Source organism: Gossypium hirsutum, chromosome D12 (genome assembly GCF_007990345.1).
Source record: "Gossypium hirsutum isolate 1008001.06 chromosome D12, Gossypium_hirsutum_v2.1, whole genome shotgun sequence".
NCBI lineage: Eukaryota > Viridiplantae > Streptophyta > Magnoliopsida > Malvales > Malvaceae > Gossypium > Gossypium hirsutum.
Genome location: NC_053448.1, coordinates 46,464,233 through 46,487,031, shown reverse-complemented (window position 1 = coordinate 46,487,031; position 22,799 = coordinate 46,464,233). Strand labels below are relative to the sequence as shown.

At 35.9% G+C, this 22,799-nt stretch overlaps 1 protein-coding gene and 1 long non-coding RNA gene across 5 annotated transcripts; one reads left to right on the top strand and one right to left on the bottom strand.

The window, feature by feature from the left end:
• Nucleotides 1-1,343: 1,343 nt before the first annotated feature.
• LOC107946189 (heme-binding protein 2) lies at nucleotides 1,344-2,465 on the top strand. Its single transcript, XM_016880419.2, has 2 exons — nucleotides 1,344-1,646; nucleotides 1,958-2,465. Exons 1-2 carry the CDS (start codon nucleotides 1,405-1,407, stop codon nucleotides 2,370-2,372), a joined length of 657 nt encoding a protein of 218 aa, XP_016735908.1. The 5' UTR covers nucleotides 1,344-1,404; the 3' UTR covers nucleotides 2,373-2,465.
• Nucleotides 1,985-21,196, bottom strand: LOC107946190 (uncharacterized). 4 transcript variants are annotated; one of them, XR_005921710.1, is made up of 6 exons: nucleotides 21,122-21,196; nucleotides 14,802-14,878; nucleotides 14,616-14,668; nucleotides 14,390-14,439; nucleotides 2,584-2,692; nucleotides 1,985-2,323 (listed from the first exon to the last, which is right to left on the bottom strand). It is a non-coding gene; the product is annotated as an uncharacterized lncRNA (long non-coding RNA). The 4 variants fall into 4 exon arrangements; XR_001696864.2 differs by having other exon boundaries at nucleotides 2,584-2,684; XR_005921709.1 differs by having other exon boundaries at nucleotides 14,390-14,668.
• Nucleotides 21,197-22,799: the final 1,603 nt, after the last annotated feature.

Below are 22,799 nucleotides of genomic sequence, written 5' to 3'. Positions count from 1 at the left end.
ATGTGCAATTGTATATTGATGTTAAAGTAATAAGAGATAGAGATAAAATATGAAAGATCATGTGATCTGGTTATACAAGCCCTAAAGGCTGATATAGATATAATAAAAATCACTAGATTTGATTATGAAATGAAAAGATGAATATGTTCCTATGGGATACTATGTAACTCATGTGATTGAGATATTCTGTTAAATGAAAGCAAATGTCAGTAAGTAGCTTGTTCTAACATGTACCAAAGCACCAACATAAGGCATGAGACATGAATGGTCGCTGTATTGCAATAGTTATAAATTACATGTTAATTGCATTCAGTATCTTGCTTCCATTTGGTAATTGTGTTAACTCATGTTAGCACCACTGAGCCCTATTGCTTAGTGTAGGATTTGTTTATTTCCATGTGTAGATAATGTAGATCCCAAGTTTCAAGGTGATCAGCAACATTCGAAATTCAACTTTCGACTCATCAAAGTTTATATAGATTTGTTATGTTATATCAAATGGTATGTATCTAACATGTTTGCACCATGATTGTGATCATGTATATTTAATGCTATGTGTAGGTACTAAACTAATTATATAATTGTATGTTTACTTATTTTTATATGTATTTTGTGTAATGTTTTTTTAATAATATCAAAAAATTATCAACCGTTTTGGGGAGAATTTTGTATAGTTTTAACATCGGTTAATAATTAAAAGAATTTATTTATAACATTTATGGTCATAAATAATAGTTTTCATTTAAATTATGGGGTCTATATTAGTTTAAGACAAAATGCTGATGTATCAAATAAAAACACTATCCATTTGTCATTGTGTTAAATATGCTGCTTAGGATTTTTTTTTAAAGATCACGTATATATGATGGCATATATAATTATATAGATTTGAGAATTGAAAATTTATTGTTACCTGTCGTATTTGGTTTGAGTGAATATACAAAAGCTGCTATTAGATTATGGGCTCATACTTCACGAAAAAGGAAAAGAAAAAGAAAAGTTGTACAAAACATATCTATGGTTTGTGTTGCAATTAAAGGAGAAGTTTAAAAGAAAAACTTCTCATCTTCTATAAGATCAAACTCCACAAAACATATTGAGAGGATCTAATATGTACATGAACATGTTATAGTCTAAAGAAACGGCCCACAAGCATTATGAAAAGTGGCATCTTTGACAAAAGGAAAAATGCCAAGTGCTCAAAATAACAAGTTGCATGCAACGCTGCCATTCATGTAGCCACTAGAATAAAGATGAAAGCTAACAAATATGAACCACAAGTAGCTTTGCATGCCCTCCTCTCTCTCTCTCTCTCTCTATATATATATATATATATGTTCATATATCGATAGTGAGTAGGAAGCAATATATTTCATGAAGAAATAGATATCCAAAATTGGAGGTATGGGGCAAATGAAGAAGTTTGGGTTTGTGTTGTTGGTGTTAAGTGCGTCAGTAGTAGAGCAAATAGAGGGGAAAGGGTATGAGAAGCCGCTCAACTGTGGCCACCTTGAATGTGCTCCATACACACTTATTCATAGCCAGCCTGAATTCGAGATTAGAAGTTATTCAAAGGCTACGTGGGTGGCTACTACCCCCATCTCCTCTCCCTCCTACACATATGCTGTTTCAATTGGCTTCAAAATGTAAGGACACTGCTAATTCTAGTATTTACTAATAACATTAATAATCAGCCAAATGCTATTTCTCTTTGAACAGTTAATAGAACTCACTGGCTATGTGTTAGATCAACGGTACATCAGTATATGAATAATAATAATCTAACACCGGGCTACTTAATATTGGTTAACCATATCACATCAGTATTTCATGTATATAATTTTGAATTTGTTTTGTTTGAAGTATAAATTCATTAAAAAGTGATATATATATATTTGTTGTTTGACGTTAATCATCCTCATTCTATTTCTAATTTCGATTTGTTTTCCATGGTTAGTCTCTTTGCTTACATCCGGGGCAACAATGATGCAGCAGTGAAAATGAATATGACAGCACCAGTTTTGGTTAATATACATCCAAGGACAGGACATCTCCAGAATTCAACCTATGTAGTTCACTTTTACATGCCCCAAAAATTTCAAAGGAACCCTCCCCTATCAGCTGAAGCACAGCCAGTGGAGTTGCCTCAACACAAATATGCAGCTGTGAGGAGATTTGGAGGTTTCATGGATGACTCCAACATCTCTGTTCAATTATCAGCCTTGAAGAAAAGCCTCAAAGGCACTGGTAGGGATAAATCATCAGCCTCCAATCAACACAGTGGCCGCTCTCTGCTGTACAGTGCTGCTGGTTACAACTCTCCCTTTGAACATGAGAATCGTGTAAATGAAGTGATGTTATGGTTCGATTAGCTTTCATTAATCTTAAGACAGCAAAAATAATATGTAAAAGATGATAAAAGAAAATTGAGATCGTTTCCTACTAATCAAATGGATATGTTACAACTCTTATTTGCACTGTTGTTTTAAAGGGGAAAGAATTCAAAAAAAAGAACAATTCCTGATAATGCATGAAAGGATGTCAAGTGCTAGTGAGCATACAAAAAATTTAAATAAAACAAACCTGTTCCACTGTTGCATTTGTTAATCCCAAAATAAAGGGTCTGAAGAACTTGGAACGCTTTTGTATTTCACCAGAGGTTACAAATCTGAAAAACATTACAACTAACCAACTGAACTTGTTACAGGCCATTTTGCCCGAGGCCCAATTCAACACAAAACAAGAACCCAATTAACCCAAACCCATTTCTACCAGCCCAAAATAAACAAAAAATAGAGAAAGAAAGAAAACCTAATCGGTCCTGACTACTGCCGCCGTTCCTCTGACCACCGACGCACGGCCTCACCTGCTCCACCAACTCCTCTGACTCCCTGCAAGATGAAACCAAACACGCAACAGCCAAGACAAAATAATAAAAAAGGATGCAAATGAAAAATAGGAAGGGAGAACCGACTATATAAGCCGAATATGAATTGTAACAGGGGGGTTTTTTTTTTTTTTCTGAATCTTTTTTCTTTTTCGACCTTTGTAACGCATATTAGCAGAGAAGTATAGCAACAAAAAATTTTTAAGGTGAATCCTTTTATTTTTCTTTCTTTTCTTTTCGTTTTTTTATTTCGATTTTCATCTTCTTTTTTTTGTTTTACATACATAAATAAAATAAAGGGAAACTAAAAAGAAAAAGAAAAGGAAAACCATACCTGTGCCGCACCGGAGGAGGAGGAGACGGACGGATACTCCTCGTTTGGCGGGGTTGGGCTCACCTTTCACCAGATTCGACCTTGGATCCGTGTTTAAGAGGTCTTTGGCTTCAAAAAGGAATCGGAGAGGTTCCATTTTGAACCTCCGGCCGCCACATGCGGTGGCGCCTCGGCGGAGGTTCGCCGGAGCCCTAGACCAGCCCCTGGGCCGGAGAGAATGAGGGAGAGAGAGCTTCTTTCTGTTTTTTTAAGAAAAATGGTTTCTAAACTTTGTTTTTAGGTTTTTTTAGTATTTATATTAATTTCAAAACGGCGTCGTTTTGGGTAAGGGGATCCGCGCGTCGACCCGATCCGACCCGAAGGATCCGCGTGTTTTTAATCTTCGGGCTATTGATGCGCGCAGTCCCTCCGATTTGTGGCGTGCTTCAATTTGGTCCTATTTTGCTATTTCCTTTTATTTTTAATTTGGTCACAAAATTTTATTTTTGCTTCAATTTAGTCTATTGCTACGCTGCGTTTTGATGGCTTCGGTTTATTTATTATTTTGGTCCCCCCTCTTTCAGTGCACGTCACAATTTGGTCCTTTTAGTTTTTTTTATTTTTGCAATTTCGCCCAGTATTTTGTTTTCATTTCGACTTAGTCCTTTTTATTATTATTATTATTTAGTTCATTGTTTTATTGCTATATTTATTAATGTTATTATTATTTTTGTTTCTATATTTCCTGTTATATTATCATTATTATTATATAAGTGCATATATATCTTATATAATTCATTTAATACATATAAATACTCATATTTTATCTATTTTATAATTTATAAAAGTATCTATATATCTATATATACACTAATTTTATATACATATACGTGCATATGTGTACTTACATAAAAATTTTTATTAGATAATTCAAAATATATATATGTATATACATACATATTCATACGTACCTTTTAATATATATATATATACATACTTACATATATTTTCATGTATATAGATTTTTGATATTTTCATGATTTTATACTTTACAATTCTAACATATGTATATATATATTATATTTTTATTCATTACCATTGTTTTATTTTGTATTTACTATTTATTTATTTCATTTTTATTATTATTCTAATTGAATATATTAATTTTTCATTTTATTATTATTCTAATTGAATATATTAATTTTATTCGTTTTTATATTTTATTGTTTGTATGTTGTAAGGTCAACTTTTATTTATTTTATGTTGATATCGCATTTCATATCATTTTTATACTTTCATATTCGTCATGGTTTTACCATGCATAAAAAATATAATTTGCTTTCACTAGGATTTTGTGTTTAATTTTACTTGATATAATAACATCTTTTTTTAAAGTGGCATTTCGTGTTTGGATTCGAGAAAATCGTGCCCTAACTTACTGGGTTTCGGTTTTCTCGATAAATCTAAATACACGAATCTTTCCAAAATCAAGCTTTAAATGATCTCGAAATTAAAAGAGGGTCGCATCCTAACTTACTGGTTGTGATCTCATTTTTAAATTCGAGATGGCTAAGATGTCTTAAATAAACTTTTTCATTCGCGTATCGAGAATTCGAGATATTGTCCTAACTTACTGGATATGATTCTCTTTCTCGAATAATGTGAAATATTTCCTTTTTCCTGAAAATTTTCAACGTTTTAATACAAGGATCGTATTTTTAAATTCTTTTCGAGTTTTTAATTTTCGACACCAAGACATTAAGTAATCAACCAGGTACCAATTTTGGGCGTATCGAGGGTGTTAACCCTTCCTCGTGCGTAACCGACTCCCGAACCCGTTTTTCTGAATTTCGCAGACCAAAATCGTTGTTTTAATAAAAATTAAATTGTTTATTAAAAACAACCACTTTTCGAGGTGGCCCGATCACACCTCATCAAAAAAGATTGGTGGCGACTCCTGTTTTCATTCTTTTTTCAAAATCCAAGTCGACCCCGTTTTATCCAAAAAAATGGTGTCAACAGCTTGGCGACTCCACTGGGGAACAAACACAAGAGTCAAGCCATGAGTTGATTACTTTTTGTCTTTTTGTCAAAAATCAAAAACCTAGTTTAAATATACGATCCTTTCATTGTATTTTTATTTATCTTTATTATGATCTTCGTCATTGTGATTCATAATTGCTGTGTTTAAGTTCAGATGTATTTTTGCACATTGCATTGCATGACCGTTGGTCATACCCTTTTAAGTGGGAGTGAGAAGCTACGCCTTCGTGAGGTTTTCACCTCCGCATGGGATAGTGAATCGCTTTCGGGATACATCCGTACCTATGTCTTCGTGAGATTTTCATCTCCGCATGGCCATAGGGAAATGTATTCCCCTGAACTGAACTCAGTCCGTATGAGCCTATAATGGGTGAGGATCGAGGAATCTGCTGGTTCGGGTACCCTTACTTTAGAACCAACCCTCATATAGTAGACTTAGGAACTTAACCTAGGTAGAGCCACTCCAAACCCTTAGTATCTACCCGATTAGGTACTTTTTGTTTTCTGTGCTTGCTTATGTTTTGTACTAACCCTTCTTGTTGTGTTTTGATTATGATTGCATTACATTGCATTTGCATCTTAGGAAAGAGATATGGATTCAAATCCAATTACTAAATTAGAAAGCTTGTCATGGAATACGAATTCCTTGATAAAGTGGAAAACAATACGACTTCCCAAACATATTCTGAGAAACACAAGAATGGCGATGGAAGAGTTCGTGACCTTGCTTGGTGGCCTGGGGATTCGAGACGATTGTCCAAAAGCCTTCAACAAGCTGACGAGCCTTATGAAGATGGGCAGATGATGGATCGCGACCAAGATCAAGAAAATGAGCTAGCAATGGCATCTATTGGTGAGATTACCTCAAACATGCGGATGAAGAAAAAATCGATGTTGTTTCTTGGAATATGAGGGTAAGGTCGTACATGTATCCGTTTTATGTAAGGGAATTTACTTTCTAGAAAAGTTTCCTAAATGTAATTGAATCAGAATCAACGTCTCTTTAGGCATTCATTTCATGCATTTGCATTACATCGCATCATATGCATTAGACTTTCACGAAGTGACCCTAATTATGTAAAATTATTTCAGCTAATCTGGAAAACCAATCAACCAAACATCCTTACGGTACTCGTCGCAAAGCCAAAGAAATGGATCAAAGATTAGAGAAACTGGAGCAAACGCAAAAAGAGATGCAAGACCAGTTACAGGTGCAAATGAAAGAACATATGGAAAAGATCCAGAAAGACATGGCACAAAAGATGAAGGAGTCTCAGGATGAACTAATGACTAAATTGACGCAACTAATAACCAAGGGAGTGGATAAAAGGAAAAATCCTGTGGTTTGCGATGAAGAAGGAAACAATGATGAGCCACTTTTTTCTCCAGGATACACGCCTCCGCAAGCGCAAATTCAGATTGAACCACATCCACGAAGATCTTCTGTTTCGATTAGGCCTCAGCACTTTCAAGGTGACGCCTCAATACCGAAGAACCTTCAGGGCAGATCTGGTTCTAGTCCTGACGATAATCTGGTTGTCCCGGACTTCGATGAAGTAGCGGAGAAAGACAAGATGAAGGAGGAGTTACCAAAGCAGTTTGAGGAGAAATGGAAATGGATTGAAGAGAAGTTTAGGGCGATAGAAAGTATCGACGGCTATCGTGGAATAGATGCGAAAGATCTGAGTTTAGTTCCGGATTTGGTGCTTCCTTACAAATTTAAGATGCCGGAATTCGAGAAATATAATGGGACCAGCTGCCCAGAAGCTCATATTACTATGTTCTGTAGGCGTATGGCCGGATACGTCAACAACGACCAACTGCTCATACACTGCTTTCAAGATAGCCTCACAGGGGCAGCGTCTAAGTGGTACAATCAATTGACGCGTATCCAGATTAGCTCTTGGAGGGATTTAGCACAAGCCTTTATGAAACAATACAGTCATATAGCTGATATGGTCCTTGACAGAATTACCCTTCAAAATATGAGGAAAAAGCCTAATGAAAGTTTTAGGCAATACGCACAAAGGTGGAGGGAGGTCGCTATCCAAGTTCAGCCGCCACTCCTAGAGAAAGAAATGACGATGCTCTTCATCAACACATTGAAGGCCCCATTCATCACTCACATGTTGGGAAGTGCTTCGATGAGTTTTTTAGACATAGTCATGAGCGGTGAAATGATTGAAAGTGCCGTGAGAAGTGGAAAGATTGATGCTGGGGAGAATAATAGAATGTCAGACTTAAAGAAGAAGGAAAATGATGTGAGCAATGTGAACACCTGCAACAAATCGATTACACAGCCAAGAAAGGTGATTACTAGTCAGCAAGGTTCATCTAGACAAGAATCGTATGTGAAGCAAGGCACTGAGAACCTTCAATGCACGCCAATTCCGATGTCATATAAGGAGTTGTATCAAAGCTTATTCAACGCACGTATTGTCGCCCCTCTCTACACGAAACCTCCACAGCCACCGTACCCCAAATGGCACGATGCGAATGCACATTGCGAATATCATGCGGGAAATACGGGGCATTCCATAGAGAACTGCATAGCCTTCAAGAAACTGGTTGAAAAGCTCATCAACATGGGTGTCGTCAAGTTTGGTGATTCATCTAGTACAGAAAATTCGCCACCCAATCATGATTAACAATGGGGTGAACGCAATATATGAGAAAGTGTGGGGAAGTTTTCACATATATGAAGGCATAATTGAAAAGGGATCTTATTAGGTGTTCGCCCTTATAAACCTGGGAGTGTTCTAAAGAAACCTTTGTAGTATTTAGAGCTTACTCAGAGTAATATTCAAAACACACTTGTTGCTTTCAGCCTAGAGCAACAAGAAGTCTTTTGTGAAAAAGGCTTATGTCTGAACGTCATTATTTTAATGGAATGCATCTTTGCGGTCTTTTGAACTAATATTTTTTTCATCGATCATTCTTTTATTCTTCCATCCAAATCATTCTTTCGTTCATTCATAATCATACTGTGCAGATAATTATTCTTAAATTCACACATTCTTTATATATTATTTTGTACCTACAATAGGTCCCTGGATATCAACGACATGAATAACACTGCTACAGACTTAGAACCTCCTTTTGAGCGAGATATGTGTTTAAAGGGATCTCACGACTTTGAAAGATGACACAGATCGTAGCTTGTTGAGGATGGTAGAACAAAAGGATAAACAGATCCTACCTCTTAGTGAATCATTAGAAATTGTGAGCTCGATGAAGACTAGAATTGACCTGCCTACAGAGACGTAAAATTCAAAGATGTCTTTGTATGATCATACCAGGGTATGCCTCGATTCTTATAATAAAACCTGCACAACAGCACGATGTCAGAAATTTACAGTGCGAACGATGCAATTCTTTACCGGGGCAATACCGTTCTCGTCAATTCAGCATAGCTTTGCCCATTTGAAGTCGAATTTCCATCTCTTCAGGTTGTTGTTGGGTCCATCCTGATCAAAGAGGAAGATCCAAAGTTTTTGTGGCAGTTGCGCCCCAAAAGGCTTAAGATCAAAAAGGAAAAAAGAAAAAAAAATCAAAATCAAAGTCAAAATGAAAATGAAAAAATCAAAAATAAAAATAAAAAAACAAAAAGAAGAAAAAATCAAAATCAAGATCAAAATGAAAATGAGAAAAAGAAAGAAGAATGAAAAAAGAGAAACCTAGATGAAAAATCAGAATGAAAAAGAAAAGAAAAAAAAAGGAAAGGCCAAAGCGAAAGCCCGCAAAGGGCATTTTATGACCAAATAAGGTTTTGAGATGAAATCCCGAAAAAGGTGACTCAAATTTTGAGCACAATGGGGCATGGACATCGCCATTATCGAAGACTTCTAATGGGCATTGTTTCATTTTGAGAGGCTACTTCATGAGCTAAAGGCATTGTATACCGATACAGAATTTCAGAGAAGAGAGTATTGGAGAATGCATTGAGGTTAAACAATAGCACGATAGCTGAAGTCTCAAATTAGCTTAGAAGTGGACACCACGATTCGTCACTGAAGTTCCTAGAGTTGAACATCAACAATTGAAGGAAAATGACTGAGACTTACGAGGATCGACGTGAGAAATTACCATTTACCCTCATTGTTTGTCGAACATCGGTATTGGGGCAACACTTCTCTTTTTGGTTTACAGGATTGAGGTAGTTCTACCTATTAAAATCCCCTCGTTGCTTGTTGAAGGGATCCAATCGCAATGTGATCAGTTGGCCCTAGGAAAAGGGTTAAAAGCTATTCATCAGGGTCAGATGTACCATAAATAAATAATATGAGCCCATAATAAACACGCTCGTCTCAGAGAATTCCACAAGAGGGCTGGATGTTGAAAAAGATTCTTCCTTAACGAAAGGATTCTAAAGGGAAATGAATGCCAAACTAGGAAAGTCCCTATGTTGTAAAGAAGACCATTTTTAGAAGAGCACTGATCCTGAGTGAGATTGCTAATCCTATAAACTCAGATCCAGTCTAGAAACACTTCGTTTAAAGAAGAAGGAAGGACCAAGGAAAACCCGCAAAGGGCACCTTAGGCCAAAGGGGATTTGAGTTGAAAACCCGAAAGAGGCGGCTCAAATACTGATCAAAGTGGGGCATGAGGTGATATAAGCTGCTCAAGTTTTGTTCATATTGAGGCATGTGTTGATCTTGCCATGCCTGAATCAACAGGAAAGGATAGGCGACATCTTGGGGGCATCGACAGAGCATTGTAGATCTCCTAAACACATGTCCAACTCAAAAGGGTCTTCAGAAAGTTTGTATAGAGAAGTCCAAGCTGTGATATCTGGGGCACCCAATTCTCATGTTATTTGTTGTTCTTGGAATACTTTTTCTTTCTTTCCAAGATATACATTCCCAATTAATTCTTTTGTTGTCCTTCTTCACTATTTTCGATAATTTGTTCTTTCGAGCTATGCTCAGAACCAACTTTATTCTTATCCATTGTTATGACCTTTTTGCAAGCATTGGAATAATGATTAATGGACTAATAAAACTTTCACAAAGGAAGTTTTGCATATTACTCTGAAAAGTTTCTAAATAATACAGGAACCTGAAACAGGACTATTGTTTAGAACATGCCAAATTTGAAGGTTGGAAATTTGAGAAGGAAGAGTCTAAGTTTGGACTTTCTCTTTGGATTTTGATGACAAATGCATTGATTGAACAAAATGACAAGATGTCGTGTTGGTGGCAAAGCTTCAATGAGCCAACAAGCGTTGTTTACCAAGCAAAAGGAAAAGGTCTTCTGGGAGAAGAAAATTTTGCAATTGTGCATGAGCATTTGGTATGACACCTTGGGAATGAGGTAAATGACCAAAGAGTTTCACATTCAATATCATTGAATTGCGATAGGAGAAGATTGAGAAAAGCCATACCTTTCTACCATCGGGTTACAATGGGAGATTGATGGTACAAATTTTATGTCCCAGTGGATTAAACTTTGACGTGCACAGTGGGGGGCAATCAGATTAAGTGTTTCTTTGGATATGCTAGCCGAGCAAGAAGGCGGTGCAGCACGTCAGTGAATAAAGCCTTAATAAGCTTTTGTGTGATGATAAACTAAGCATTAAGGAATCATTTTCATGACATTTTGAATGTTATTCCTTCACATCTAGTTAGTAGTATTTGATTCATTTTGATCATGCCATCCTAATCATTAGGCATAATTAGGTTCATTATACAGGTCATGTTCCTTAGAGAACAGATCAGTGAAGACAGCAGATCTTGCCTTCCTGCGTTAACAGCGAAGCAGATCGAAAACAAGCTTTGCCTTCATTGGTTACAGTGGAGCTGGTTAAAGAAGTAGATCTTGCCTTCCTGCGTTAACAGCGAAGCAGATCGAAAACAAGCTTTGCCTTCATTGGTTACAGTGGAGCTGGTTAAAGATAAAAGATCTTACCTTCCTACATTGACAGCGAAGCAGATCGAAGACACAAACCTTGCCTCTTTCGGTTGTGATAGAGCTGGTTGAAGACAAAAGATCTTGCCTTCCTGCATTGATAGTGAAGCAGGTCGAAGACACAAACCTTGCCTCTCTCGGTTGTAGTGGAGCTGGTTAAAGAAGCAGATCTTGCCTTCCTACATTAACAGCGAAGCAGATCGAAAACAAAGCCTTGCATCTATCGGTTGCAGTGGAGTAGATTGAAGCCAGAGATCTTATCTCCCTGAGATTGCAGCGGAGCAGATTAAGGACACTATCCTATCTCCCTGAAGTTACAGTGGAGTGGGTTAAAATAAAGGATCTTATCTCTCTGAGGTTACAGCAGAGTAGGTCGCATCAAGTCTTATTTCCCTGAAGATGCAGTGGAATAGATTGAAAACCACAAACCTCGTCCCCCTGAAGTTGCTACGAAGAAGATAAAGGCTACAGGACGCATCACTCTGAAGTGCAGTGGAGTGGATCGAAGCAACAAGACATAGTGGACTGGAAGGAGGCTATTTGAAGAAAAGAAGCACTAGAAGAAGTCAAGATTCGGCAAGACCGGACAAAATTGGCCTTTCTTGGTCTTTGCTCTGTTCTCGTTACACGACAACGAGCAAAGAGGGGCAGCTGTTACAGGCCATTTTGCCCGAGGCCCAATTCAACACAAAACAAGAACCCAATTAACCCAAACCCATTTCTACCAGCCCAAAATAAACAAAAATAGAGAAAGAAAGAAAACCTAATCGGTCATGACTACTGCCGCCGTTCCTCTGACCACCGACGCACGGCCTCACCTGCTCCACCAACTCCTCTGACTCCCTGCAAGATGAAACCAAACACGCAACAGCCAAGACAAAATAATAAAAAAGGATGCAAATGAAAAATAGGAAGGGAGAACCGACTATATAAGCCGAATATGAATTGTAACAGGGGGGTTTTTTTTTTTCTGAATCTTTTTTCTTTTTCGACCTTTGTAACGCATATTAGCAGAGAAGTATAGCAACAAAAAATTTTTAAGGTGAATCCTTTTATTTTTCTTTCTTTTCTTTTCGTTTTTTTATTTCGATTTTCATCTTCTTTTTTTGTTTTACATACATAAATAAAAATAAAGGGAAACTAAAAAGAAAAAGAAAAGGAAAACCATACCTGTGCCGCACCGGAGGAGGAGGAGACGGACGGATACTCCTCGTTTGGCGGGGTTGGGCTCACCTTTCACCAGATTCGACCTTGGATCCGTGTTTAAGAGGTCTTTGGCTTCAAAAAGGAATCGGAGAGGTTCCATTTTGAACCTCCGGCCGCCACATGCGGTGGCGCCTCGGCGGAGGTTCGCCGGAGCCCTAGACCAGCCCCTGGGCCGGAGAGAATGAGGAAGAGAGAGCTTCTTTCTGTTTTTTTAAGAAAAATGGTTTCTAAACTTTGTTTTTAGGTTTTTTTAGTATTTATATTAATTTCAAAACGGCGTCGTTTTGGGTAAGGGGATCCGCGCGTCGACCCGATCCGACCCGAAGGATCCACGTGTTTTTAATCTTCGGGCTATTGATGCGCGCAGTCCCTCCGATTTGTGGCGTGCTTCAATTTGGTCCTATTTTGCTATTTCCTTTTATTTTTAATTTGGTCACAAAATTTTATTTTTGCTTCAATTTAGTCTATTGCTACGCTGCGTTTTGATGGCTTCGGTTTATTTATTATTTTGGTCCCCCCTCTTTCAGTGCACGTCACAATTTGGTCCTTTTAGTTTTTTTTATTTTTGCAATTTCGCCCAGTATTTTGTTTTCATTTCGACTTAGTCCTTTTTATTATTATTATTATTTAGTTCATTGTTTTATTGCTATATTTATTAATGTTATTATTATTTTTGTTTCTATATTTCCTGTTATATTATCATTATTATTATATAAGTGCATATATATCTTATATAATTCATTTAATACATATAAATACTCATATTTTATCTATTTTATAATTTATAAAAGTATCTATATATCTATATATACACTAATTTTATATACATATACGTGCATATGTGTACTTACATAAAAATTTTTATTAGATAATTCAAAATATATATATGTATATACATACATATTCATACGTACCTTTTAATATATATATATATACATACTTACATATATTTTCATGTATATAGATTTTTGATATTTTCATGATTTTATACTTTACAATTCTAACATATGTATATATATATTATATTTTTATTCATTACCATTGTTTTATTTTGTATTTACTATTTATTTATTTCATTTTTATTATTATTCTAATTGAATATATTAATTTTTCATTTTTATTATTATTCTAATTGAATATATTAATTTTATTCGTTTTTATATTTTATTGTTTGTATGTTGTAAGGTCAACTTTTATTTATTTTATGTTGATATCGCATTTCATATCATTTTTATACTTTCATATTCGTCATGGTTTTACCATGCATAAAAAATATAATTTGCTTTCACTAGGATTTTGTGTTTAATTTTACTTGATATAATAACATCTTTTTTTAAAGTGGCATTTCGTGTTTGGATTCGAGAAAATCGTGCCCTAACTTACTGGGTTTCGGTTTTCTCGATAAATCTAAATACACGAATCTTTCCAAAATCAAGCTTTAAATGATCTCGAAATTAAAAGAGGGTCGCATCCTAACTTACTGGTTGTGATCTCATTTTTAAATTCGAGATGGCTAAGATGTCTTAAATAAACTTTTTCATTCGCGTATCGAGAATTCGAGATATTGTCCTAACTTACTGGATATGATTCTCTTTCTCGAATAATGTGAAATATTTCCTTTTTCCTGAAAATTTTCAACGTTTTAATACAAGGATCGTATTTTTAAATTCTTTTCGAGTTTTTAATTTTCGACACCAAGACATTAAGTAATCAACCAGGTACCAATTTTGGGCGTATCGAGGGTGTTAACCCTTCCTCGTGCGTAACCGACTCCCGAACCCGTTTTTCTGAATTTCGCAGACCAAAATCGTTGTTTTAATAAAAATTAAATTGTTTATTAAAAACAACCACTTTTCGAGGTGGCCCGATCACACCTCATCAAAAAAGATTGGTGGCGACTCCTGTTTTCATTCTTTTTTTCAAAATCCAAGTCGACCCCGTTTTATCCAAAAAAAATGGTGTCAACAGAACTTGTTATGAGATATACCAAGGAGGAAAACGCATTAATGCTTCAAAAATTTTGAACTACTTACCATAGTCGGATATTGACTTATCTCGACTCCTCATTATTAACTCATCCAGACTGACACAGAGAAAGAACCTTGTCAACTGAGACTCGTTTAGTTTTCAATTTATGCAGGGAACAGAAAAGTTTGGATTCAATTCAAGCCACATGATGATCAGTTGCTGACGATTATGAATGCATGCTGGACTCAAATACAGGAATAATATCAAGGCAAAGAATCAAGATGTATACACCTTACGGAATCTTCCTTTCCCTGAAGAATGATGTTCAGCTGTTCAAGGAACAACTGAATTTTTCACATGGAAGCAGAGGAAAAATATAGGTTTTAGAGCTGGGAAAACAAAATAATGTGCTTCATGAAAAAACTCAGTCTAGTAACAATATCCAAAATCAGTAAACATTCTCAAAAAGGCACTCACCAAAACGAAAGGAAACTTCGTAACAGAACTCAGCAGAGGAAAACTAAGCCTTCACTGCAAGTACAGGAGAAAAGAAGCTGTTGTTCCAATAGGGTCGGAAGTGTGTAAATTATTGTACTAAAAAATCACACAAAGTTCAATTCCCAGGGAAGAGAGGTGGATCACATGGATCTCTTAAATACCAAGTCTTTCCTTAGACAGAATATCCCTTCTATAGTAATTTAATAGCACAATTAAATACTATTATTATACCCTCAAATATTGAAAGAAAAATAGGACAAGAAAGAACACAAGAGTTTTAACGAGGTTCGGTAAATTATACCTACGTCCTCGGGCACTAACACCAGATGATAACTTTACTATCTCCAAAGTATTACAAACAAATAGAATTCCTTAAGAATTCTCAAATGGGAGAAGAGAGAAAACTAAGAGAGAAAGATTGGTTGGGATGAATTGAAATGAGAAATGAGAAGGCCTATTTATAGTTGAGGTTCAAGGACCAAACAATAAATAGCCCATTATCTCAAGGACCAAAAAAATTATCCCTTGCCACTTTTCCAAAGTTGGTGGTTGTCATTATTGATTGTCTCCCATTAATGTTAATGGCAACCATTATTAATTGTCTTCCATTAATGTTAAAAATCTCCACCTTGAAGATTTGATTAGGATAATCACATCTTCACACACTTCCTTCAACTCCCCAAATTCGATAAAGCTATCTTTTGTAGTGCCTACAAATGCGCTCTCGAGCGCCATATACCTGAAGGTGCTCAAATTCTTAGGATGTTAATCAAGTTCAAACAATGATTAAACTTGATTGTTGTTACCACCTTGGTCATCATATCTGCGGGATTATCTGCTGTCGGAATCTTCTGAAGTAGAATTTTTCCTTTTTCAAAGACTTCCCGCATAAAGTGATATCTTACGTCGATATGCTTGGTTCTTGAATGATAGACTTGATTTTTCGCTAAATGAATAGCGCTCTGACTGTCACAATATAAACTTATGTGACTTTGAACAACTCCTAAGTCTTTCAACAGTCCATTAAGCCAAATAGCCTCCTTAACAGCTTCTGTAACTGCCATATATTCTGCCTCTGTAGTAGACACAGCTACTGTAGACTGTAAGGTAGACTTCCAACTCACTGGGGCTTTCGCAAGAGTAAACAGATACCCCGTAGTTGAACGACGTTTATCTAAATCACCAGCAAAGTCGGAATCAACATATCCAACTACAAACTGACCAAGTGCTTCATCCTGTTCAAAAATTAAACCAACATCTACGGTTTTTTGAAGATACCGTAGAATCCATTTCACAGCTTGCCAATGTCCTTTTCCAGGATCATGCATATACCAGCTCACAACTCCAACAGCTTGTGAAATGTCAGGCCTCGTACACACCATCGCATACATCAAACTCCCAACTGCATTAGCATATGGGACTTTCGCCATATATTCTTTTTCATCTTCAGTCTTCGGAGATAATTGAGCACTAAGTTTCAAATGAGAAGCAAGTGGGGTACTTACATGTTTTGTGTTTTCATTTACACCAAAACATTGTAATACCTTTTTCAGATATTGCTTCTGATTTAAACAGAGCTTGCCTCTCGGTCTATCTCTACTTATCTCCATGCCGAGAATCTTCTTGGCCTCACCTAGATCTTTCATCTCGAACTCTTGATTCAACTGAGCCTTCAGCTTATCTATCTCATTTTGGCTCTTCGAAGCGATTAACATATCATCAACATACAAGAGTAGATAAATGAAAGATCCGTCATGCAGCTTCTGCAAATATACAAAATTGTCATATTTGCTTCTTGTGTACTTTTGCCTTCTCATAAAGCTATCAAATCGCTTGTACCACTGCCTCGGGGATTGCTTCAATCCATATAGCGATTTGTTTAGCTTACAAACCCAATTTCTACCACCAGCATCTGTGTATCCTTCGGGCTGAGTCATATAGATCTCCTCTTCTAACTCACTATGCAAGAAAGCCGTCTTAACATCAAGTTGAGCTAGCTCCAAATTCAACTGTGCTACCAAGGCTAACAAAATTCTAATGGAGGAATGCTTCACAACAGGGGAAAATACATCATTGTAGTCAATTCCCTCATTCTGAGCGTAGCCTTTAGCTACCAATCTTGCCTTGTAGCGAATATCCTTCTTGCTAGGAGATCCATCTTTCTTTGCGAATACCCACTTGCATCCGATTGCCCTTTTACCTTTCGGTAATTGCGCCAACTCCCAAGTATTGTTCTTCAGGAGAGACTGCATTTCTTCATCCATGGCGTTTTTCCATTTATCACTTTCTAAGCTTTGCATTGCTTCTTGATAAGTGATAGGAATATCATCAACAACGAGAAGGGTGTAAGCCACCATATCAGTAAATCGAGCAGGTTTACGAATTTCTCTCCGTGGCCTTGCAACTGCAACTGGTTCTAGTGTACTTAGTGGTTCTTGGGTCAGAACCTCTTCAACCTCTAATTCCTCCATTGTGGCTGGAGAATTAGACTTATTAACTGGGCAAATCCCCATCTGCTCAAACTCCACCTGTTTTGGAGTACACTCCACCTGCTGTGGAGTATTGCTCGTCTGAATATCTTTATCTGCTACCTTTTTCAATGTGGCAGATTCATCAAAGGTAACATCTCTGCTACAGATCATTTTCTTTGTGCTTAAGCACCAAAGACGAAATCCCTTCACTCCAGAAGTGATTCCCATAAAGAGAGCTTTTTTTGCCCTCGGATCTAACTTTGACTCCTTCACATGGTAATATGCAGTGGTTCCAAACACATGTAAGGAATCATAATCTGTAGCCGGTTTTCCAGACCATACCTCCATAGGATTTTTTCTTTCTAATGCAGATGATGGCAAACGATTAACAAGATGGCCAGCGTATGTCACAGCCTCAGCCCAAAATTGCTTGCCCAACCCAGCATTGGACAACATACATCGAACTTTCTCCAGCAATGTTCGATTCATACGCTCTGCCAATCCATTCTGCTGTGGTGTATCCCTAACTGTGAAGTGTCGAACAATACCATACTCTTGGCACACATCGAAGAACGGATCACTTTTATATTCCCCTCCATTGTCCGTCCTAAGCCGTTTGATTTTCTTGCCCAGTCTGGTTTTCGATCATAGTTTTCCATTTAAGAAAAACTCTAAGCACTTCATCCTTAGTTCTCATGGTATACACCCAAACTCTTCTGGAAAAGTCATCAACAAAAGTAACAAAGTAGTGTTTTCCTCCCAATGAAGGTGTCTTGGAAGGCCCCACACATCTGAGTGAACATATTTCAAAATACCTTTTGTATTATGGATAGCAGTACCGAATTTCACTCTCTTTTGCTTTCCCAGAACACAATGCTCGCAAAATTTTAATTTGCAAGCCTTTGCACCTTTCAACAATCCTTGCTTTGCCAGAATTTGCAAGGATTTTTTGCTGGCATGTCCCAACTTCATATGCCACAACTGTATTGAGTCCAATTCTTTGTTGCCGGAAGCTGCAGCGACTGCTCCAATAACTGTACTACCTTGGTAGTAATACAAGTTATTTTTCCTAATGCCCTTCAATATTACAAGTGCGCCAGATGTCACTTTCAAAACCCCATCTCTCATAGTAATAACTGAACCATTGGATTCCAGGGCTCCCAATGAGATGAGATTTTTCTTTAAACTGGGCACGTACCGAACATCAGTCAGAACTCTGGTTGATCCATCTTTATTCTTTAATTGGATTGAACCTATCCCAACAGTTTTACAGGCATTGTCATTGCCCATATAAACAACTCCTCCATTTAGTTCTACTAAATCAGAGAACCACTCCCGGTTAGGGGACATATGATAAGTACAACCCGAATCCAATATCCACTCATTTGAATGGAACGACGATGATGATGCAACCAGTGATAGTTCAGAGTCACTAGTATCATGCTTAGCAACACAAGCATCTATAGCAGCTTTTCCCTTATTCTTCAGCTTTGGACAATTTTTCTTCCAGTGGCCTTTCTCATGACAAAAAGCACATTCATCTTTCCCGAGTCTAGACTTTGACTTTGATCTCCCCTTTTGAGTTTTCTTCCGAGTGTATGAACGACCTCGGACTACTAAAGCTTCTGTATCTCTGATTGAGTTTTTCTGTTTGTCCTTCTTTCTCTGTTCATAACTGTATAAGGCCGCACAGACTTCGCTCAGAGATATATCACTCTTGCCATGAAGTAGAGTAGTTTCTAGGAACTCAAACTCCTCAGGAAGTGACCCCAACAGCATCAAAGCCAAATCTTCATCTTTGAATGTCTCATCCATATTCAGCAAATCAGTGACTAACTGATTAAATTTGGTGATGTGATCATTCATTGTGGTACTTGGGACGTATGTGAATCGAAACAGTCTTTTTTTCAAGTGGAGCTTATTTTGACTGTTTTTCTTCAAAAAATTTTCTTCAAGTGCCACCCACAACTTATTTGCAGAAGTCTCCTTTGAAAAAGCATACCTCTGCTCTCGAGAAAGGCATGATCGAATTGTGCCACATGCCAACCGATTGATCACCTTCCAATCTTTCTCCTGTACATCATCTGGTTTCTCTTCATCAATGGCAATGTCTACACCCTGCTGAAAAAGGGCATCTAGAACCTCACTTTGCCACATACCAAAATGGCCCGTGCCATCAAAGATCTCCACGGCTAGTCTTGCATTTGCAATTGTCGGTCTTGTCCACATGGACGATGTTGAAGCTCCTACACCGACCGTTTTCTCCATAATCTTTCAATATACCTAATGAAATCTTTTCTGATGTGGAAGATCAGTTTAAACTGCAACCACAGAGCATACTACGATTAACCTTCGGCTCTTGATACCACTTGTTGTTCCAATAGGGTCGGAAGCGTGTAAATTATTGTACTAAAAAATCACACAAAGTTCAATTCCCAGGGAAGAGAGGTGGATCACATGGATCTCTTAAATACCAAGTCTTTCCTTAGACAGAATATCCCTTCTATAGTAATTTAATAGCACAATTAAATACTACTATTATACCCTCAAATATTGAAAGAAAAATAGGACAAGAAAGAACACAAGAGTTTTAACGAGGTTCGGTAAATTATACTTACGTCCTCGGGCACTAACACCAGATGATAACTTTACTATCTCCAAAGTATTACAAACAAATAGAATTCCTTAAGAATTCTCAAATGGGAGAAGAGAGAAAACTAAGAGAGAAAGATTGGTTGGGATGAATTGAAATGAGAAATGAGAAGGCCTATTTATAGTTGAGGTTCAAGGACCAAACAATAAATAGCCCATTATCTCAAGGACCAAAAAAAATTATCCCTTGCCACTTTTCCAAAGTTGGTGGTTGTCATTATTGATTGTCTCCCATTAATGTTAATGGCAATCATTATTAATTGTCTTCCATTAATGTTAACAGAAGCTGCCACCAAGAAAATCAAAATATTTATTGCTTCCCTTCTCCGTACGGATGGTAAAGCTTAAGTTGATTAAACAAGAAAAAATCTAAGGGTTCCTGTCCTAAAGAAAATATGAAAATGCAGGAGTAAACAAAAGCACTAGAATTAGTAAACTAACCCCCACAATCTGTTGACTCTTTGAGTTAATTTATTGTTGGTACCTAAGTTACTAGGACTTGGGGTGAGTGTCACATACGAGCATGCTCAATTAATATGTTGAACGATGTGCCAGACACAACTGTCAGACTCAAATACTTTACAGAAATAAGAATTCAAGTAACAGAGGATGACATTTGGCCAAAAAAAAGTAACAGAGGTCGGAACAGCTATTCAGACATTCCATACGTAAGGGGGTGCCTATACTCCGGAAAAAGGGAGTAAGATATCTACAAGTGGTTTAATATGCTAGTTTCATGTTCTTGTTTATAGTTAAATATATAAGTAGTGACCTTATAGGTCTGTTTGTAGAGTTCTGAAATTCCAGCATCAATGTACGTTAACAGTCCATAACATAGCTAGATTAATCAGACCCCGTAAGGAGAAATGCCTTGCAATAATGAATTATACAGTTTAAACCACCATGTAAATCAGACACTTTAAATTTCCACGAAATGTTACCATATTTATATCATCTAACATTGGCAGCCCCTCTTAAATTCCCATTTTCCAGACCCATTAACACCTTCTCTTGAAAAAAAGAAACAATAAGATTTGCCTAAACTAAATCGATAAGCACCACTATTCTGAACAAAAGAATCGCAATATTCTGAACAAAGGAGTTGAACGGAAAACAAAGAGAAGTAAGACAAAGTGAAGAAGAAGAAAAAGAATCTGAAAAGAAAAGCGAGCTTACCAGAATTTGAACAATTTGGAGAGGTTCTGCAATTTTTCAGATGGCATACCAAGTGGCTCAGAAGAACTCCCGGTGTTGGATTAATTGTTTCTTATTACCAAAGTCTCTATACTATTCATGCATTTAGAAATTAGTCTTCATATTTCTACTTTTAAGAATTTAGTTCCTCTATTTTGCAAAATTAAAATTTTAGATTCAATTGTTAATATCATTAAATTCTTTTGTTAAATTCGCTAAAATGATGCTTTGTAATTTTTTTTAAAATACTCACACGATAACTATGTAGCAAAAAAAAAACATCTCAATGAACATGAATTTAACAAATAATTTTAACGGTAACTACTCTTAAAAAATACATCATCATTTTAATTGAAATAAAGTTTTTGGGCTAACCAATGACATTGAAAAAATTGAGGTATCAAATTATGTCCAAAAGTTGAAATATAAAGATTAAATCTTTAATTTGAGTGTAGTACATGGACCAAAATTGAAAATTTATCATTATTATATAATTTATAAAAATTTTGGAAAACTTATTTCAACTTATCATGCCAAAATAATTTTTTTTCCAGTATAATATTTTTTTTTAAATCCACATAAAAAAATTTAATCAGAGTGGTCAACAATATATATTAACAATTTGGATAAAATATTATAAAAATGGGGTCCAAATTGTGGTAGAGTTTTAAGTATAAAAATTATATCTTAATTTTAGGCATAGTGGAGAGACTAAAAGTGATAATTGACCATTTTCCCATGAAAGGCAAAAGAAAAGAAGGCCTAGACAAGTGTTAAGGTAAAGGACCTTCCTCTATAAAGATTAAGTCTTAATTTCAGGTATAGTAGAGGGACCAAAAATAATATTTGACCATTGTCCTATGAAAGGAGAAAAAAGGACGCCCAGATACGTGCCGAGGTAGGAAGATCCAAAGGAACTTCTGGTTATAGATTGATTATTACTATTACCCTTTAAATTCTAAGTAATAATACTGATTTTGTAACTTTATTCTATATATTTTTATTTTTAAAATTAATTTTTTTATTTTTAAAATTTAAAAATTCAAATTTAATTATTAAGACTGTTGAATTTTTTAAAAATTTATTGATGTGACATAAAAATTTAAAAAAATCATACTTATATTTGCATTATAATGAATTTAATTTAACAAATAACTTTAATAATATTAACAAACATTAAAATTCGTGATAACCTTTCAATCAAATAAAATATTTAAGCTAACTATAGACTGATTAATGACATTATAAATATGTACTAAACTATGTATAAAATTAAAATACTATTGTTAAAAAAATCATGGACAATTGTCATAAAAGGAGGCTCCTAAAGCCTAAGTTTAAATTTCTCGAAAAAATAAGTCAAACAAATCTAAAAACAATCCTATCCTTTCATTAAAGGAAACTAGATTATGCCATAACATGTGAAAGTATTATGTTACAAATTAATATATATATATATAGTAATTGATTAACACATTGGTTGAAATGGTAAAGTTAAAATATTAAGGATATAATATTTTGGGTTCAAATCTTTTTGTTTCCAAATACTTTTTTAGACTTTATACGGAAATGTAAAATTACCTTACAAAAAGGAAATGATTTTTGGTAATTTTATGATTGAGTTAGACCCAATTGATGAGTGACATCAACTCGGTCAAAA

What these genes read in the sequence shown, in the direction of transcription:
- LOC107946189 (XM_016880419.2), top strand. Translation starts at nt 1,405, where the DNA reads ATGGGGCAAATGAAGAAGTTTGGGTTTGTGTTGTTGGTGTTAAGTGCG. An exon ending in GTTTCAATTGGCTTCAAAAT is followed by an intron (nt 1,647 to 1,957) that starts GTAAGGACACTG and finishes TTCCATGGTTAG; the next exon opens with TCTCTTTGCTTACATCCGGG.